This window comes from Acomys minous, assembly GCF_964271855.1.
Source record: "Acomys minous genome assembly, chromosome: 13".
Taxonomy (NCBI): Eukaryota; Metazoa; Chordata; class Mammalia; order Rodentia; family Muridae; genus Acomys; species Acomys minous.
In genome coordinates this window covers 90,441,588-90,461,123 of record NC_140495.1, presented here as the reverse complement: position 1 = coordinate 90,461,123, position 19,536 = coordinate 90,441,588, and the positions used below count along the sequence as shown (strand labels likewise).

At 44.9% G+C, this 19,536-nt stretch overlaps 1 protein-coding gene across 1 annotated transcript in view; it reads left to right on the top strand.

Moving 5' to 3' along the window:
• The first annotated feature begins 839 nt into the window (after window positions 1-839).
• Window positions 840-19,536, top strand: part of STOX1 (storkhead box 1) — a 64,320-nt gene continuing 45,623 nt past the window's right edge. Inside the window, exon 1 of the mRNA XM_084751932.1 lies at window positions 840-1,164. Coding sequence (XP_084608058.1) covers window positions 864-1,164 — 301 coding nt within the window. The 5' untranslated portion in view covers window positions 840-863. The remainder of the gene's footprint in view (window positions 1,165-19,536) is intronic.

Genomic DNA, 19,536 nt, shown 5'->3' with positions numbered 1-19,536 from the left:
TCTGCTTACTATGCACAGGGATATGGCTTGCCTCATAATTATAAAGGTTAGGAGCGGCGGCACGAGCAAGAGGATTGTGAGTTTGAGGCCAGCCTGGGCAACGTAAGAGTCTCTGCCTTTGTCCTCTCCTCGCCCCACCCCCAATTATTATATCGATATTGATGATTGAGAAGGGAGTGTGAAGTCTGAAGTGGCTCTCAGGCCTTGCCGAAGCACCTTTCTCTTTGTAGTAAGGTCAATCGATCTTTTTCCTCAGGGGCCCAGGGCCTCAATTCCAGCCTAGCTTGTTTGTCCTTATCGCTTTGAGACGACGCCGGCCACAGTCTGCAGGGACAGATCACAGCTTTTCTTAGTTCACCCTTTGGGGCTCCTGGGGCAGGATAGAGTGCCGACTCAGAATCCCCAGATCCTAATCAGGGTAGGGGCTACCTCCTCTCGCCATTCCTGACACTTCTCCAACACTGCTTTTCCTCAAAATTCTCAAAAGAGTGGGATATACTTAGGGGAGGAGACAGACGCTAGAACTCCTGAAAACCATGCTGTGAGAGGGTCCTCAGAGTAACTCTGCCGCGAGATCAGGAGCCTGGCCAGGTCCAAGACCGGAGAAGCTGGAGAACTGGCTGGATAGGTCAGGAACTGAGTAGAGGCTCAAACCTGGGTCACCTCCCACGCGCGACCTGGGTCCTCCGGGCCCTGCGGGTGGGTGATGCCCTGGCTCTTCTAGTTGCCGTGGGGACGGGGGAAGCGACAGCGACGCCCTGGGAAGCCGCGCCCCGCTCCGGCCCCGCCTCCCTCGCAGCCAGCCGGCTCCCGGGACATCAGGTTGGGTGGCGCAGAGAGCTCGAGTCCCCGGGGCGGGTGCCATGGCGCGTCCGGTGCAGCTGGCGCCGTGCTCGCTGGCGCTGGTGCTGAGCCCGCGAGAGGCCGGGCAGGCGGCGAGGGAACCCGGCGGCCGCGCGCTGTTCCGCTCCTTCCGCCGCGCCAACGCGCGCTGCTTCTGGAACGCACGCCTGGCGCGCGCCGCCGCGCGGCTGGCCTTTCTGGGCTGGCTGCAGCGCCGGGTGCTGCTGGTGCGAGCGCCCCAGCCCTGCGTGCAGGTGCTGCGGGATGCCTGGCGGCGCCGAGCCCTGCGGCCGCCCCGAGGCTTCCGCATCACCGCGGTGGGTGAGTGAGGGACCGGGCCTGCGGGTGGAGGACCTGGCGCGTGGCCGGAGGCGGCCGGGGTCACAGCGACAGGTGCCAGGAGCGCGCGTGTTCCTGGTGGCAGGAAAGAGGGCACTTTAAGTAAGGCTCTGGTTCGAGAAAGAATTCTCTTGCTCCTTCTTTTCTAGCTTTCTTCCTACTTTTTTTTTTTTCGTTTTCTTCCATTCTTTCTTGCCCCCACCCCCCAGTTTTTTTTTTTTCTCTCTCCCGAGACAGAGTCTCTGTGTAGCCTTGGCTGTCCTGGACTCGCTTTGTAGACCAGGCTGGCCTCGAACTCACAGCGATCCACCTGCCTCTGCCTCCGGAGTGCTGGGATTAAAGGCGTGCACCCTACACAGAGAAACCTTGTCTCGAAAAACCAAAAAATAAAATAAAATAAAATAAAATAAAATAAAATAAAGGCGTGCACCACCACGGTGCCCCCCCCCCCCCCGCCCAATTCTTTATATCATTTCAGTATCTGGTGTTCGTGTCCAGCTTGTCTTGGATGGTGGCATGGTCTTGGGTCAGCCAACTTTCAGAAGTTTGAGGGATCGTCATTTAACTGGTGGGGAAAAGAAATAGATAGTGCTGTGGACACATCCCACCAACCAACCAGAGAAAGTTCCTCCTCCCCAGGCCTTTCAGAGTAACACATTCGTTGGGAAACTGACAACAGCTCTTTGCTTGCAAAATATAATAGAGATGCTTGGTTGAGAGAAACTGAACCACCGGGCCGGGTGGGCACTGACACTGGCCACCAACTCAGACAACTTTCTCAGCTCCCAGTTACAGTTACAGAACTGGCTACTTCTGCCTGTTGGGGCTATGGGGCCATTTGATGGTATGGTGGTGACAAGTGGCCAGTGTCCAAGGAACCTCTCCATGTTTGTTGCAGGTCCTCCTCCTTTCAGCTCCAGAGAGCAGCAGCAAATAAGCATTTGCTCACTGGGGTAAGAGAACGGGGCAGCTGGAGACCCTTGATGCTATGTGTGGTCTTGCTCTGGAATAGTGACCTCTGGGCAGCCCAGGCCAGCGTAGCCCATACAAACACGCACCCTTCCTCCTGTCTGTGTGGCAGTTTCCTTCTGTAATTGGGCAGGATCTCTCTGGACTCGGGATCTTTGTTTAGTGGGTTATTTTGTTTTAAGACTTATTTGGGGCTGGAGAGATGCTTCAGTGGTTGAGAGCACAGTCTGCTCTTTCAAAGGACCCAGGTTCAATTCCCAGTACCAACATGGCAGCTCACAGCTGTCTAATTTCAGTTCCAGGTAACCTGAAACCTTCACAAAATAAAAATAAACAAAAAAATTTTTTACAAATTTAAAAAAAGATTTATTTATTATATACAGTGTTTTTGTCTGCATGTGTGTCTGTGCACCAGAAGAGGGCACTAGATCTCACTATAGATGGTTGTGAGCCACCATATGGTTGCTGGGAATTGAACTCAGGACCTCTGGAAGAGCAGACAGTGCTCTTAACCTCTAAGCCATCTCTCCAGCCCCACAAATTATTATAAAGAGAAAAAAAAAGGGAAATAGAAATTATTTTATGTGTGTGTGTGGGGGGGGTCTAAATGTATGTCTATGCATCTTGTGCATGAAGGTATGCATGGAGGCCGGAAGAGGGAGGGGGCCTGAGGCGCCATGTGGGTATGAGAACTTGAACCCGCAGCCTTTGAAAGACTAGCTAGTGCTCTCAACCACTGAGACTTTTTTCTTTTTCTTTCTTTCTTCTTTCCTTTTCTTTTTCTTTTTTCCTGAGATAGGGCCTAATCTAGCAGCTCAGTCTGGCTTCAAATTGTCGGTGTAGCCAAGATTGACTTGAATTGGTCTTCCTTCATCTACTTCCTGTGCCTTGTTTGTGGGGCTTGAACCCAGGGCTTTGTGCATGCCAGTCAAGCAGTCTGCCAACGCAGCTACAACTTCAGCCTGGGAAAGAGCTGTCTGGCCTAGGGATGGATGCACATGGGGCAGTGAGGGGTGCTTTTGTTTTGAATAGGATTGCTAATTACCATCCAGTTTGAGATGTCAGAGTCACATGAATAAAGAGTCACCAGTCATCAGCCCTTGGGCCACCTAAGCACCTCAGAGGGCAGTAACCACGGGAGAAGGTGCTTTTCTTTTGTCTTTTCTTTTTTCTTTCTTTCTTTTTTTTCCAAGACAGGATTTTGTTGGGGACAATAGGCCATATGACCAATGTTCAGCCATCTTGTCAGAGCCTGCACCTCTAAGTCTTGCCTTTCACCAGAAACTAGCTGACCCTGTTTTGGGTTGGCAGTTAACTAAAGACAGATAGAGATGGAACAACCCTGTTGTGTTTTAGCAGTTAGACTAAAGCTAGACGAGGAAACAGCAAGATACCCTGTGTGGCAGGACCTTATAACCCTGCCTGGAATTCCCTGTGTTTTGAGAAAAGCATGCAGCTGGGTTGCTATAGCAATATGCTTCCCTGCCTTCTGACTTATAAATACTGCTGCCTGACTAATAAAGTTTGAGAGCTTGATCAATCAGACTTGCTCTCCTTCTTTGTGTCTTGCATTCCAACAGGTGAAACTCCTCCCGAGCTTTAGTTGAACCCCACAGGCCAGGGCAGGGTTTCTCTGTGTAGCCTTGCTGTCCTGGACTCCTTTTGTAGACCAGGCTGGCCTCGAACTCACAGTAATCTGCTTGCCTCTGCCTCCCAAGTGCTCGAATGAAAGGCGTGTGCTGAGAAAGTGCTTTTCATCAAAGGAAATGAATGAAGTCTGTTCAGTAATGGACTTCCAGAAGCTAAAATGGGCGCAATGGAAGGGCTGCTGGGGACAGCTGCAGGTTCTAGTTTAGTAAGATACTAAAAAGGAACTCAAAGGGCCAATTTGACCCTCTGATGCTGATTTGGATCTTGTTGAAGGCTCATGCACTGTTGCATAAGACATGTGGGCCCAAGGAGTGTAGTGATTGACAGCTCACACAGCCAATGCAGGGAGAGGACGGTAGGCAGTCTTCCTCAACCCCTGCTGTGCTCCCAGGGGGCTTTCTTGGCTTCTGGAGCCTGTAGGGTCTCTCAAGTCCTACTAGGGGAGGGGAAGACTGGTGAGGTGGTACATGCCTGTGATCCCGGTGTTCAGGAAGCCGAGGCCAGGAGATCAGGAGTAAAGACTGCTCTCGGCTACCTAGTGAGAGAATTCATAGCCAGCCGGGGCTGTGTAGGGCCCTGTCTCAAAAACTAGTACCAGTGATATTGTTCAGCAGGGCACCTCACTCACTCGCTGTGCAAGCCTGGGGACTTGAATTTGATCCCTGAAACCTATGTAAAGCTGGAAGGAGAGAACAGGTTCCGCAGTGGGCCTCTGACCTCCACCCATCCTAGGCAGCACTGGCATTCACCCCAACACAGTAATAAGTAAAGGAGCAAGCAAAGCAAACAAACAAGAAGCCGGCCGCGGCAGCCAGCGTGGTGAGCCTGCAGTAAGGAGGGGCTTGGGTCCCAGGGCACAGCTGAACGAGAGGCTGCAGGGGTCATGTTTCCTCCAAGGCTTGTGCTGTTTCTTTCTCACTTTGCTTAGAGACCATTTCTTTCTCATTAGAGCACAGCTAAGGTGGAGACTGCTCAGTATTTCCCTGAAAGCAAGGATACTGAAACTTCAGCCTGATGACAGGAGACAGCTGCCTCTTTAGTGCCAGAGGCCGAGAGGGTTTTGTTGTTTGCTTTCAGTAGCAAATGATATTAACTCCTGAAAGGGGGAAAATTCTAGAAGCTGTTAGGAGACAGCTGGTTTGCTTTCCCAACTGAGTTACCACGTGTCTATGAGGGGGGGGCTGGGGGGGCAGGGGCATCCCTTTTGTTTTGGGCAGCCCCAGGGGCTGCTCTGAGAACCCACAGACAGGGACCAAGAGGAAAGGCTGGCAACCCTTGAGTTTGTTGGTCAGCCAGCTTAGCACAGTGTGAGGCCTTGTCTCAAAAATAAATAAAAATAGAAACAAGCAAGCAAGCAAGCAAGCAAGCAAACTGGGTCGGGTATGGTGGCACACACCTTTCATCCTAGCCTCTGGGAGGCAGAGGCAGAGGCAGGTGGATCTCTTGAGTTCAAGGCCAGCCTGATCTATAGAGTGAGTTCCAGGACAGCCAGGGCCACTCATGGAAACCCTGTCCCCAAAAAAGCAAAAATGGAACAAACAAAAAAGTGAAGAGTGGCCAGGCGTGGTGGCGCACGCCTTTAATCCCAGCACTTGGGAGGCAGAGGCGGACGGATCGCTGTGAGTTCGAGGCCAGCCTGGTCTACAAAGTGAGTCCAGGACAGACAAGGCTAACACAGAGAGACCCTGTCTCAAAAACAACAACAACAACAACAACAACAAAAAAAAAAAAGTGAAGAGTGGTTGAGGAAGGCACCTAATATTGACTTCCAGCCTTGACACCTATGTATGTATATATTACATACACACATACCTGCTGCGTGCATGTATACACCACACACACTTTGTTGGTTCATTCACAATCTCCATTTTTCGGAGGTCGCACCCAGGGCTTTGCACATGCTGGCACTCACTGAGCTTCGTCCCTAGCCATTTTTTAAAAAAATTTTAAACCATTGTGGGTGTGGGTCTACGTGCATACTCTAGTGCATTTGTGGAGGTCATAGGATAACTGCCAGGGGTCTTTCTCTCCATCCTGTAGGTCCTGGGGATTGAAATCTGGCCATCAGGCAAAGTAAGTTACAAGCACATTTACCCAGGGAGCCACCTGAGTCCTCCCAGCTCTTTCTTTTTTTGTTTGTTTATTTTTCAAGACAGGCTTTCTCTATGTAGTCCTGGCTGTCCTGGACTCAAGTTGTAGACCAGGCTGGCCTCAAACTCAAGGAGATCAGCCTGCCTCTGCCTCCCAGAGTAGTGGCATTACCAGCGTGCCCTACCACGCCTGGCTGGCCTTGAGTCTTTTGTCTTATTTCTCTAACCCTTCAGACCTCCTCAGAGGCCAGGCTCTCTCTCTCCCTGGGAGGCTGTCAGAGTCACAGTGATCACGCCTTTGGCATTAAGGACAGAAACAGCTGCTGTCCCTGCTCTCAGCTTAAGATAGGACGGTGTTTCTGAGCCTGGTCGCTGTGTTTACTGGTATTTATTCTTTTGTTGCTTAAGCTCTCATGTCCACGTGACTGGGTTGAGGATCCAGCCACGGACACTTCCTGGCCTGTCTGTGAGGATATTCCCAGAGAGCATTATCTGAGGACGGAAGACCCACCTTGGGTATGGGCAGCACAGGCCGGCGAGCTGGGCTTCCAGATTAGATAAAAAGGAAAGAAGCCAGGCCTTGGCCAGTCACCCCTGTAATCCTAGCATTACATAGGTAGAGGCAGGAGAGTCAAGAGTTCAAGGTCATTCTTGGCTACATAGTGTGCTTAAGGGCAGCCTGGGGTGTCCATTAAAACAGCCACCACCACCACACCCCAAGAAGTTAGGCGTGCAGCATAAGTAGAATGCTTGCCTAGTGTTCTTCAATCAAGCCTTAGGGTTAATCCCAGCACTGCACAACCAGGTGTGGTGGCTGGCACATTTCTATATTCCCTGAACTGGTGGAGATAGGATTAGAAGTTCAAGGACATCTTCAAATCCCTAAGGAGTTCAAGGGTATCCTGGGCTACAAGAGATCCCACCCCTCCCCCAGTGAAAGATAGCTGGAACCCATTGAAACAATACAGAGGCCGGGGTGGGGTGGGGGATGGAGGTGGGGGTGGCAGGTGGCGCACACCTGTAATCCCAGCACTCGGGAGACAGAGAGAGGCAGGTGGATCTTTATGAGCTCAAGGCCAGCCTGGTCTACATGGTGAGTCCGGGACAGCCAAGACTACACAGAAACCCTGTCTTGTTTGTTTGTTTGGGTTTGGGTTTTTTTGTTGTTTGTTTGTTTTTTATTTTTTGAGAATTTCTTTGTGTATCCTTGGCTGTCTTGGACTCGCTTTGTAGACAAGGCTGGCCTCAAACTCACAGTGATCCGCCTGCCTCTGTCTCCCAAGTACTGGGATTAGAGGCGTGTGCCACCACTGCCCTGCGAAACCCTGTCTTGGAACCCATCCCCCCCAAAACCCCTAAAAAACAAACACACAAACAAAACCAAGAAAACAATACAGAGGAAAGTGACAAGCTGGGCTCAAATGAGATTTAAAACTTGGACAGGATTTTGCTTGGAATGGAACACCTACCTTATTCTAAGTAGATGCCCAACACTAAGCTATGCATCAGCCTTTGTCCTGTGTTTGTGTGTTTGTGTGTGTGTGTGTGTGTGTGTGTGTGTGTGTGTGATAGATTTCTGTGTAGTCTTGGCTGTCCTAGACTTGCTTTGCAGATCGCTGGCCTTGAACTCACATTGATCCGACTGCCTCTGCCTCCCGAGTGCTGGGATTAAAGGCATGTGCCACCACACCCAGCTTGTCGTGTGTGTGTGTGTGTGTGTGTGTGTGTGTGTGTGTGTGTGTGTGTGTGTTGCTGTGTAGCTCTGTTCGATCTCACACTTGAGATTCTTCTGCCTCAGCGTCCCTCATGCTGAGGTTATAGATGTGTGCCACAACGCCTGGCACTTTAGATTTATTATTTAGATCTCTGATGGATTTTATACTGAATTTTGCGTGAGTCCAGGCTCATGAGGGTTTTTGTTGTTGTTTCTATATCTTCACTTGTTCCAGAATCATTTCCTGAGCCTGGAGAGATGGCTCAGCAGTTAAATGCTCTAACTGTTCTGGAGGACTCAGGTCCTAGAACCCAAATGGCAACTGACCTCTGTCCTCTGCGGCACAAAGCACACACTTGGTGTACACACACATGTGCACACTTTTTTTTTCTGAGACAGGGTTTTTCTGTGTAGCTTTGGCTGTCCTGGACTCACTTTGTAGACCAGGCTGGCCTCAAACTCACAGAGATCCATCTGCCTCTACCTCCCGAGTGCTGGGAGTAAAGGCGTGCACCACCATGCCTGCCTTCACTTTTTCTTTTTGAATAACAACCTTGGCTTTGTTTTGTACTAGTTGACTATGGGAACTGGGATCTAAGATGAGGTGAGGGAGACAGAGTCACCAACCCAAGAAACAGACTCTGGAGACCAGCATCGAGTACAGATCTACTTTTATTGTGCAGCAGCAAGCATTTTTATATAGCCTTTGGGACAGCCAACCCTCCTGCTGTCACTATAGGGAGGTGCCAGGCCTGCCAGTACCTGAGGGAACTTCCTTCTGTGCAGACAAAGAAGCCACTTCCCTGTTCCGTACCCGATCTGAGGCTCTACCAGCTTGCTGGGATCCTCCTTCTGTGTCGTGTGGCTTGCCAGAAGTCATGGTCTCTTGTACCGTTAGCCTCCCTCACCATCTACTGGGCCCCACCCAGAGGCTGCAGCACCCATGGTTGACCACAACTATAGCTCTGGTTCCAGACTTTCCCCCCTCAGACTTTTCCTTTATCCTTTTCACCAACACTACACTCCCTTTATCACCATGACCTCGTGGTACATATTGAAAACAGACATTGTGTCCTTAGACCTTTCCTTTAAAGATTTGTGTATCCACGCTCCACCTGCACGTACACCTGCTCGCCAGAAGAGGGCATCAGATCACATTATAAAGGGTTGTGAGCCACCATGTGGTTGCAGGTACAGTGCTCTTAATCTCTGAGCCATCTCTCCAGCCCCCAGCCCTTTCTTTTTTTCCAGTCAGACACTCCTTGTTACTTAGGTCTGTAGACTATAACATGTCTTTTACTTTGCAGCTAATATCCACTTAAGACTGAGTACATACCACGTTTGTCTTTCTGGTTCTGGGTTACCTCACTGAGGATTTTGTTTTGTTTTGTTTTTCAAGACAGGGTCTCTCTGTGTAGCTGTGGCTGTCCTGGACTCCATTTGTAGACCAGGCTGGCCTTGAACTCACAGTGATCCACCTGCCTCTGCCTCCCGATTACTGGGATTAAAGGCGTGTGCCACCAGGCCTGGTTCGCTCAGATTTTTTCCCCATCTAATTTACCTGCAAATTTCATGATGTCATTGTTTTCCTAGACTCACTTTGTAGACAAGGCTGGCCTTGAACTCACAGGGCCTGCCTCTGCCTCCCAAGTGCTGGGATTAAAGGTGTGCAGGCTACCACACCCGGTTTACCACATTTTCTTTATCCATTCTTGTTTTTCTGTTGGCTCTCTTTTTTAACAATTAAACTTTATTATACAACCCAACTAGCTTACACAAAAGGGAAAAAAGGTTAAAGGGAAAGAAGACAACCTTCCGGTGTCCGTTCCACGTGACGAGTCCCTAGGTGTCTCTGGCCTGAGCGCTGGTCCAGCCTGTTCGCTGATCCTTTTCCCGATCCATGTGTGCCCAACCTGGTCTCACCCTGTTGCTCCTCTCTCTGTCCCCACTGCTTTCCCGTCTGTTATGTGCAAGGGTGGTCTCCCTCTCCCTTTGAGGGTCGATGAGAAACACAATAGTCCAGGTGGAGTCCCCAGGTCGGCTTCCTGAATTCCAGGCCCAGGATGGCTCCACCCAGTCTATCTCAAGGTGGTGTGTCCAAGGACAAAGACTGCTTTCACCTGTGAAAAAGCTTACAATCTTTCCCACACATCCCTTTTCTTTAAAAAAAAAAAAAAGAACTATATACACAAATATACATATATACAGAATCATTAGGTACATAACCAAGTCCTTTTATACTTGTTAACCTAAGAGAAAGAGAGTCTTTTTCCTTTATGAGAAATTGCAATTATCAATCTATAAATGTGTTTTTAATTCTTAAACTAAAGCTTTTAGTAACACTGTGGCTATCTAGTCTTTAAGCCCATCAGAGACCCTAGAAGGAAATTTTATCTAATAAAGGAAGTGCTGGCGGGCAACTTCCAGGTGTGTCTAGGACAGAGAGAGCAAACCGCCTGGACAGTCACCGGGTTCTCTCCTTCATTGGGGGCAATCAGTCTTCAGCCTTGTCGGCCCAAAACATCCAACAAACTGCTTTTTGAAGCAGGAAATCCGACGGACAGGTCCATCTAGTCTCTTCAAAGCTGGACAGTCAACTTTCCAGCATCACTGTTGATCATTGCAGACAGTCAGCCTGTCATCAGCAGTAGGGATAAGAGCAGTTTCTCAGTCCAGTGACCATTCTGCCACCCTAGTCTCTTCATGCCCCCATCTTCAATGATGCAAATGGAGATGCGGCCAGGAGCAGATGTCTCTCTCTGCCAGGAAAGCCCTCATCATTAAATGCCATATTCTGTGAATCTCTGAAGAGTTTGAAGACCAACTATCTATTCTTACAGTTATCAATCTACTCCTTTGAAGACCTATACAAGAAATTAAACAAACGTAGTCTATGACAAAGTAAGTTAGTATCTAGTAAGATTTTTAGGTAACTAAATACCAACTTTTATCCCCAATCTTCCTGAACAGATTATTAATAGTTTTTTTATAAGACATTACCTTTTTAAAAAAATATTAGATAGGATGGGAAGATAAGAGAGAAAGAAAGATAGAAGAAATCCCCAAATGAAACTTTTATTAATTGTAATTAACCCCCTTAGGCAAAAATGAGTATAGGTAACTCACCAAAAACATCCACCCCACCTACTGGGAATGGGGGCATCTTGTTTTCAAAATTACTTTGTTGTTTAGGAGAAAAATGTTTTTTGGATACCCTAGAAAAATAATACATTGGTCAAGCTAGCTGTATCTGTTTTTGTTTTGTTTAGTCTTTTCGGGATCGATCCTTTTGGCTAGCCATTTTATTCTTAATATGTATGTAATTTTTGAAGGAAGCAGTAGTGTCAGAGGCAGAAGTTCGATCTTTATTATCATTGTCCTGTTTTGTTTTGGTTTTTTTTTTTTTTTTGGTTTTTTGAGACAGGGTTTCTCTGTGTAGCCTTGGCTGTCCTGGACTCCCTTTGTAGTCCAGGCTGGCCTCGAACTCACAGTGATCCACCTGCCTCTGCCTCCCGAGTGCTGAGATTAAAGGTGTGTACCACCACGCCCGGCTCTGTTTTGTTTTTTTAAAAAAATAATTAGTATAGGTATGTTAGTACATATATAATTTTTTAAGGAGAGATCAATTGAGGCACCTTGCTCAAGGTACCAGAGGCATGTTTTTGGGGGTTAAATCGCCCAGGCTGTCTGTTTTGTCTTTAGTGTTGTCTTGTTTTTTGTAAATAATACAGGGCTCTACCTGCATGTACACCAACCGGCCAGAAGAGGGCATTAGTTCTCCAAGCCGTATGAAACAATGCCAAGTGTAAGAACTAAGTAGCTCTTAAGATTTACTTGTTATAGCCGGGCGGTGATGGTGCATGCCTTTAATCCCAGCACTCGGGAGGCAGAGGCAGGTGGATTGCTGTGAGTTCGAGGCCAGCCTGGTCTACAAAGTGAGTCTAAGACAGCCAGGGCTACACAGAGAGACCCTGTCTCGAAAAACAAAAAACAAAAAACAAAAAACAAAAACAAAAGATTTACTTGTTATATGGTCAGATTTAATCTTTATAAGTTTGGTTGGTAGCCATATTCTTTATTCCCTGTGGAAACATACGTATACTCACGACCCAATCTCAAAACTATTGTGGGTTTGGGTTTCCATTTTATACTTGACAAATCTTTGTAGAATATTGGTTGTCTCAGCTTTTTAGTTTGTTTGTTTTTTTATCACCCAATGTTTTTCTGCAGATGACATCCCTTTATCATTAACATTAAGAAAATTTAGAGTCAAGAAAGAATTATCTAATCGGTCCCTGGGTGTCTTTACCCTTCTCTTTTGTTTAATAAGCATTTTTTAAAATGTACAATTACCTCTTTTTACAACTGCTTGTCTTGTGAAGTTGTGGGGTATACCAGTAACATGTTTTATGTCATAATACATAAAGAAGTTTTTTATCTTAGGGACACATATGCAGGAGCATTATCAGTCTTAATTTGTGTAGCTATTTTCATAAATGTCATTATTTCTAGTAAATGAGTAATCACACAGTCAGTCCTTTCAGAAGTTAAGGCAGTTGTTCATTGAAAACCTGAATATGTATCAATAGTATGATGCACTTACCTTATTTTTTCAAATTCTGTAAAATGAAACACATCCATTTGCCAAATTTCATTCCTTTGGTTACCACTAGGGTTAATTTCAGCAGGTAATGGTATTTGACTTTATAAGGAACATGTAGGACACTTTTTTTTTTTTTGGCTTGTTTTCCAGTGAGAATCTTTTTTAACCCCTTACCACTGAAATGTTTTTTATGAAATTTTGAGGCTTTGAATATATTACCTATCAATAATTTGTCAATCTCTTCATTTTTTTTTTGTGCCAATGGACCTGGTAAACCTGTATAGGATCAAATATGAGTAATATACAAGGGATAATTTTTGGTTTTGATGACCTGTTGCAGTTCTATAAATAATGTAGTCAATTCCGTATTATCAGGAGTAAATTCAGCAGTTTTTATATGCAAAACAACTTTTAGCATATTGAGAGTCAGTAATTATATTAAGAGATTTAGGAAAATCTAACAATACCATAAGGATTGCATATGATTTTTGAACTGATGTAAATGGGCTTTTAATTGCCTTAGTTATTTTATCAGACTTATAACCAGCCATACCTGATTTATTTGTATCAGTGAAGAAGGTGGGTACCCCTGAGATTGGTGACCTCTTTACAATACTTGGAAGGCTCCAATTAGTTCTTTTGCTTTTTGGGTATCTATTGTTAATGTCTCCCAAATAGTTACTACAAGCGTTTTGTCAATCTTTAAAGATTTATTATTATGTATACAGTGCTCTGTTTGCATGTACTCCTTCAAGCCAGAAGGGGGCGCCATATCACGGTACAGATGGTTGTGAGCCACCATGTGGTTGCTGGGAATTGAACTCAGGACCTTTGGAAGCGCAGGCAGCGCTCTTAACCACTGAGCCATCTCTCCTGCCCTTGTCAATCTTTATTAATTACCCATAATGACATAATCTCAGAATCAGTAAGAGGCACTACAATTTCCACCGGGTCTATTTTTGACAGTTGGCACAACCTTATTCTTTCCTTTGTAATCAATTTGGAAATTTTTTTCTATGTATGTTTTCAGTTTTTTGTTCTGTTTATTTGTCAGGAATATCCATTCTATGATCCTGTCTTCCCTTTGTATGAGAAGCCCAGTAGGAGAATGTTTTGAAGGCAAAATAACCAGAATGCAACCAAGTTCAGGATCAATTTATCCACATATGCCGTTTGAAGTTTTTGTTCCACCAGAATCAACTCTTTTTTTTTTGTCTCAGCGGTTAGACACCTTGGACTGTTTAAATCTGAATCCTCTTGTAATGTTTGAAACAAGTTACTTAACTCATAGGTAGCTAACCTGATTGTAGACCTTAACCAGTTAATATCTCCCAATAATTTTTGAAAGTCATTAAGAGTTTGTAATTGATCTCTAAAGATCTGTACCTTTTGTGGTCAAATTTTTTGTTCAGTTATTTTATAGCCTACATAGGTAATTGAATCTCCTCTTTGTATTTTTTTCATAGCACTCTGTAATCCCCAGCATGGCAGAATTTCTTGTGCTTTTTGAAACAATTTTTTTTTAAAACACTAGGATCAGAACCATCTAGCAGAATATCATCCATGTAATGGTATATGATAGATTGAGGAAACTGTCTACAAATTATTTCTAAAGGTTGTTGTACAAAATATTGGCATAAAGTTGGGCTATTCAACATTCCCTGTGGAAGTACCTTCCAATGATACCTCTTTATTGGAGAATTACTGCTCAGAGTAGGTACTGAAAAAGCAAACCTTTCCCTGTCCTTCTCATGTAGAGGTATGGTGAAAAAACAATCTTTTAAATCAATTGTAATTATATGCCAAGACCTAGGTAACAAGGAAGGCAAAGGAATTCCAGGTTGAAGGGAACCCATGGGTTGAATCACCTTGTTTATGGCCCTCAAATCTGTTATCATTCTCAGTCCACCTGATTTTTTTTACCCCACAAACACTGGGGAATTCCAGGGACTGGAAGAGTTTTTGATGTGTTGAGCCTCCAGCTGCTCTTTCACTAAATCTTGAAGCACCTGTAACTTTTTTTTTTTGTTAAGGGCCACTGCTCCTGCCATACAGGTCTGTTTAAAATCCATTTTAGGGACAGGGCTGTTGGTATCTCAGCAGTGGCCCCTCTTGTAACTTTTGACACTCTATAAACTTGAAGAGTTCTGAGGTTGGACAGTGGGCATAGCTTGTGGTTGCCCCTGATCACTTACATTAATCTCTTCCCCAGAAGCACGTACCAATTCACCCATAGTTTAAACACTGTTTATCTCGGTATTTGTAGGAATATTAATCTGAGTACCCCACTGCTGTAAGAGATCTCTTCCCCACAGATTTATGAGAATGTCAGCCTCATAGGGTTTTAGCCTCCCTGTCTGCCCTTCTGGTCCCACACACTCAAGCCGTTGTACACTTTGTTTTATTTGAGATAACTGACCAATTTTTACAATTTCTGTATAAACCTTTTTTAAGTGGCCAATTTTGGTTTCAAGACTTTTGACACATGATTGAGATTGTCGGCTCTGCTGTCCCACCAAGCCTTTTATTTTAATACCATTTAATTGTATAATTAACTTAGGTCTCTGATCATTAATTACTATTTGCCAGAACACACGTGTCCCTGTGCTTTCGAATGCACCAGTCCTTTTCACTGGAGCGGCTTTGCCCTTAATGTAAGGAAACAATAGGAGTTGAGCTATTCTATCCCCGGCATTGATTTTTATCCCCTTTTTTTTTACACATGCCATGATTTTTATTTTTTTCTTAGAATCTCCATCTATAATACCGGGATGTACAATAAAACCATGAGAAGTCAGCCCACTTCTCAGAACCATTTCTACTGTGCCTGAAGGCAAAGGACTGAAAACACCAGGATTTAATTTGTAACATTCAACCTGAGGAGATAGGGTAAGAGACATATTTGAAGCCAGATCCAAGGCTGCGTTGCCTTTAGTAGCATGCATTAGATCACTAATACTCAGTTCCTGTTTTCCTGTGACTTTGTCACTTCTGGACTGGCCAAAGGAATTCAGCTGGCATGTTTATGGGGGCCGAGCTGATGGCCCCCTCCTGCCGTTTTCCGTTGGCAAGATATTGCCTTGCACATCTCTCTTAGATTGACAATCCGGAGACCAATGTTTCCCTTTTCCACAGCAACTACAGTACCCTGGGAGTCTTGGTACCTCATTACCATCATGACCAGAACCTCCTTGTTCTCTCCTATGAGTTACGTTTTCTCCCAGGTTATTGTGCTTTCTAACTCTACAGTTTCTTTGCACATGACCAATTTGACCGCAATTGAAGCACTGAGTATTATGATATCTGGGCTCTCTGGCTAAAGCTTGTCCCACAATATTATTTTGGTACTCCTGAGAGTTGATATTAACTGTCTCCTTTACCCAGTCATCTAGTGGAGTGCCTCTTTCCTTTAATGGTCTAAGCACCCTCTTACATTCAGTATTTGCATTCTCATAAGCCATGATAAGTTTTAATGTCTGTTTGTTGTCAGAATCTGGCATCGCCTTATCCATAGCAGAGCCTAATCTCTGGAAAAATTTTGTAAAGGGCTCCAGAGGTCCTTGGAATACTTTAGTAAATGGAATAGTTGTTCTCCCAGGTTCCTCTACCAGCTCCCAAGCTCTCAAGGCTGTCTTACGACATTGTTCAATCACTCTATCTTCAGCTTGAATTTGTTCTCTTATGTTAATATATTGTCCTTTACCAAGCAATTGATCTCTATTAATATTTATTCCCTGTGTCGTACTTTTTTGTTCTATTCTTACAGCCTCTGTTTGCCACCATGACAACCACTGTAACTGTTGTGCTGCTTTCAATACCGCTGAAACTAAATTTTTCCAATCTTGGGGAACAAGTCTATTCTGCATGGCCCAGCTGTTTAACATTTATTTAACGAAGGCAGAGTGCATATCATATTTGACGACGATTTCTTAAAATGTTTTAAATCCATCCTGTCTACAGGATGCCAGGCCATTTCGTCATAACCCTCAGCACCATTTTGCGCGGGCACATGTCTTACAGTGACTGAAAAAGCTGCAGGTGTCTGGGCGACTTTGGAGGTGTCCTTCACCAGGACATTTTCCTCCAAAGACCTTTTGGTCTGTTTGCCTTGTTTTTCTTCTGGTTTCTGACCTTCTCCACCCTTCTTACCAAAGGTGCCTTCTGCTTTTCTAGGCTTTCCAGTTTTTCTGTATTTTGTCCATTTGTTCAGTCAAGTCAGTAATTTTTTCCAAAAGGATAGAGCTTATTGACTCTCCCAGTTTTTTCTGGCTTTCCGGTCTCTCTATTTTCTGTCCTTCATCACTCCCAATTACCAAAAATTCTATTTGCTTTCCCATCCCTTCATTTTTTTCCTCAGTCTTTTCATCTGTCCAGTCAAATTTGTAATCTTTTTTTAAAAGAATAGAATTTACTGACCCTTCTGGCTTTTTTATGTTATTAGCCTTTTTTCTAATCCTTTTAAGAATAAAATATGGGGCTGGAGAGATGGCTCAGTGGTTAAGAGCGCCGCCTGCTCTTCCAGAGGTCCTGAGTTCAATTCCCTGCAACTACATGGTGGCTCACAACCGTCTATAATGAGATCTGGTGCTCTCTTCTACAGATAAAGCACTCATATGCAATAAATAAAATAAATAAAATTAAAAAGAATAAAATACAATAAAAGAACAATGAAAAAAGAGAGAATTTCCTCTAAGTATAAGGCAGGAAAGAGTTTTGCAATGGTAGTTGCAACTTTCTGGTACCCTGAAACAGCATTTCTGTACCTTTGAATTTTGAATCTTCTGTCATACCATTAGAAACTAGCTTACACAAAAGGGGAAAAAGGTTAAAGGGAAAAAAGAGTGAACATCCTTGGTTGACCTAGACTAACGCTGGCCTCGAACTCACAGAGAGCCGTCTGCCTCTGTCTCCCCAGTGCTGGGATTAAAGCCTCATGCCACCACGCCCAGCTCTTTATCCATTCTTCAGTTGAGGAACATCTAGATTGTTTCCAGTTCCTGGATATTATGAATAAAGCTGCTATGAACATAGTTGAGCAAATGTCCTTGTAATAGGATAGATCGTCCTATGGGAATATGTCTCTGGATTGGTCTAGCTGGGTCTTGAGATCAATTTTCAATTTTTGAAGAAACCGCCATATTGACTTACAAAGCAGCTCTAGAAGTTTGCACTCCCACCGGCAGTGGAAAAGTGTTCCTCTTGCCCCACATCTTCACTAGCATGTGCTGCCACTGTGTGTTTGATCTTAGCCATCCTGACAAGTGTAAGATGGCATCTCAGCATTGTTTTGATTTGCACCCTGATGGCTAAGGATGAGGAACATTTGTGTTTGTTTTTTGTTTGCTTGTTTGTTTTCAAGACAGGGTTTCTCTGTATTATTTTGGCTGTCCTGGACTTGCTTTGTAGACCAGGCTGGCCCGGAACTCACAGCAATCTGTCTGCCTCTGCTTCTCGAATGCTGCGATTAAAGGCGTGTGCTTTTTTGTTTTTTTGTGTGTGGGGGGGTTGTTTGTATCTGGTTTTGTGCAGGGTGATAGTTATGGATCTGTTTGCATTCTTCTACATGCAGACATCCAGTTAGACCAGCACCCTTTGTTGGAAGATGCTTTCTTTTTTCCAGTGTATATTTTTAATTTCTTTATCAAAAAAACTCAGGTGTCCCCTGGTATGTGGATTTATTGCTGGATCATTCCATTGATCAGTGTGTCTGTTTTTATGCCAACCTCTTCCAGCTTTTGTTATTATTATTGTACAGCTTGAAGAGAGGGGTGACAATACCTCCAGAAGGTTCTTTTACTGTGTAGGATTTTTTTTTCTTTGTTTTACAGGCTAGCTGTATTCTTAGTGTTTTTGTTTTGTTTTGTTTTGGTTTTTGGTTTTTTGAGACAAGGTTTCTCTGTGTAGCCTTGGCTGTCCTGGACTCGCTTTGTAGACCAGGCTGGCCTTGAACTCACAGTGATCCGCCTGCCTCTGCCTCCCAAGTGCTGGGATTAAAGGCCTGCGCCACCACCGCCCAGCCTATTCTTAGTGTTTTACTGTGATGTGCCATGGAGATTTTCTCTCCTGGTTCTGTCTGTCTGATGTTCTGTGTACTTTTTGTTTTTGTTTTTGAGACAGGGTCTCTCTACATAGCCCTGCCTTTCCTGGTACTCACAATGTACACCAGGGTTGCCCCAAATTCACGGAGATCCACCTGCCTCTGCCTCCCAAGTGCTGGGATTTAAGGTGTGCACCACCGCTCTCAGCTTTTGTATGCTTCTTATTTTTGTATGGATGTGTCTTTGGTTTGGGTAAGTTTTCTTCTATGATCTTGTTGAAGATCTGGTCTATGTCATTGACTTTGGATTCTTCTCCTTCATCTATGCCCATAATTTGAAGCCTTGCTTTTCTCATGGTGTCTTGTATTTCCTATATGTTCCTTTCCTGTTTGTTTGTTTGTTTTCATGTCCCTTGCTTTTTTGGTCTAGATAATCTAATCTTTGAGATTTCATATTCTGCCTTCTGCTTGATTCTTTCTACTTGTGAGACTTTGAGTTTTCTAGTTGGCCTACTGGGTTTTTCAGTTCCACCTTCATTTCAGTTTAAGACCTCTTCAGTGTTCCTTTTTATTGAATAACATTTTCAAGTCTTGGACTGTCATTTCCACGGCCTTATGTTTATGTTTGTGTTTTCTTGGGCATCACTCATCCTCTTTTTTTTTTTTTAAGATTTATTTATTTATTTATCATGTACACAGTGCTGAAGAGGGCATCAGGTCACATTATTATAGATGGTTGTGAGCCACCATGTGGTTGCTGGGAATTGAACTCAGGACCTTCAGAAGAGCAGCCAGTGATCTTAACCTCTGAGCCATCTCTCCAGCTCCCGCTCATCCTCTTTAAGCTCTTTTCCCTTGATTTCATTGAGCTTTTTTCTCATATCCTCTTTCAATTTCATGCCTGTTCTTTTAATTTCTGTATCCTGGAGTTCATCTAGATAATTCTCATTGGCAAGCATTTCTACAGGACTGGTTGGTTTTGGAGAGAGGATGTGCTTCCTATTCCAACCTGGGAGTGGTGTATTTTTCACTCAGAGAAAGGTATGAGAGGAAAAGGTAGATACGGTGTAGTGACGCCCTGTAGGATGGCAGATAGGGAGGCAGGGTACCGGCTCAAGCCTGCACTCTTCTGTAGTCAAGGCCAGACTGTTAGTGAACTCATTGAGGTACCCATGCTAAATCTGGTAGCTTGAGGAAAAGGCACGGATGAAGAGGTCAGGCTAGACCCTGGAGGAGAATGTGGGAAGTCTGGGGATGGAGTAGGATGCTGGAGGGGATGCAGAGGCTCCTG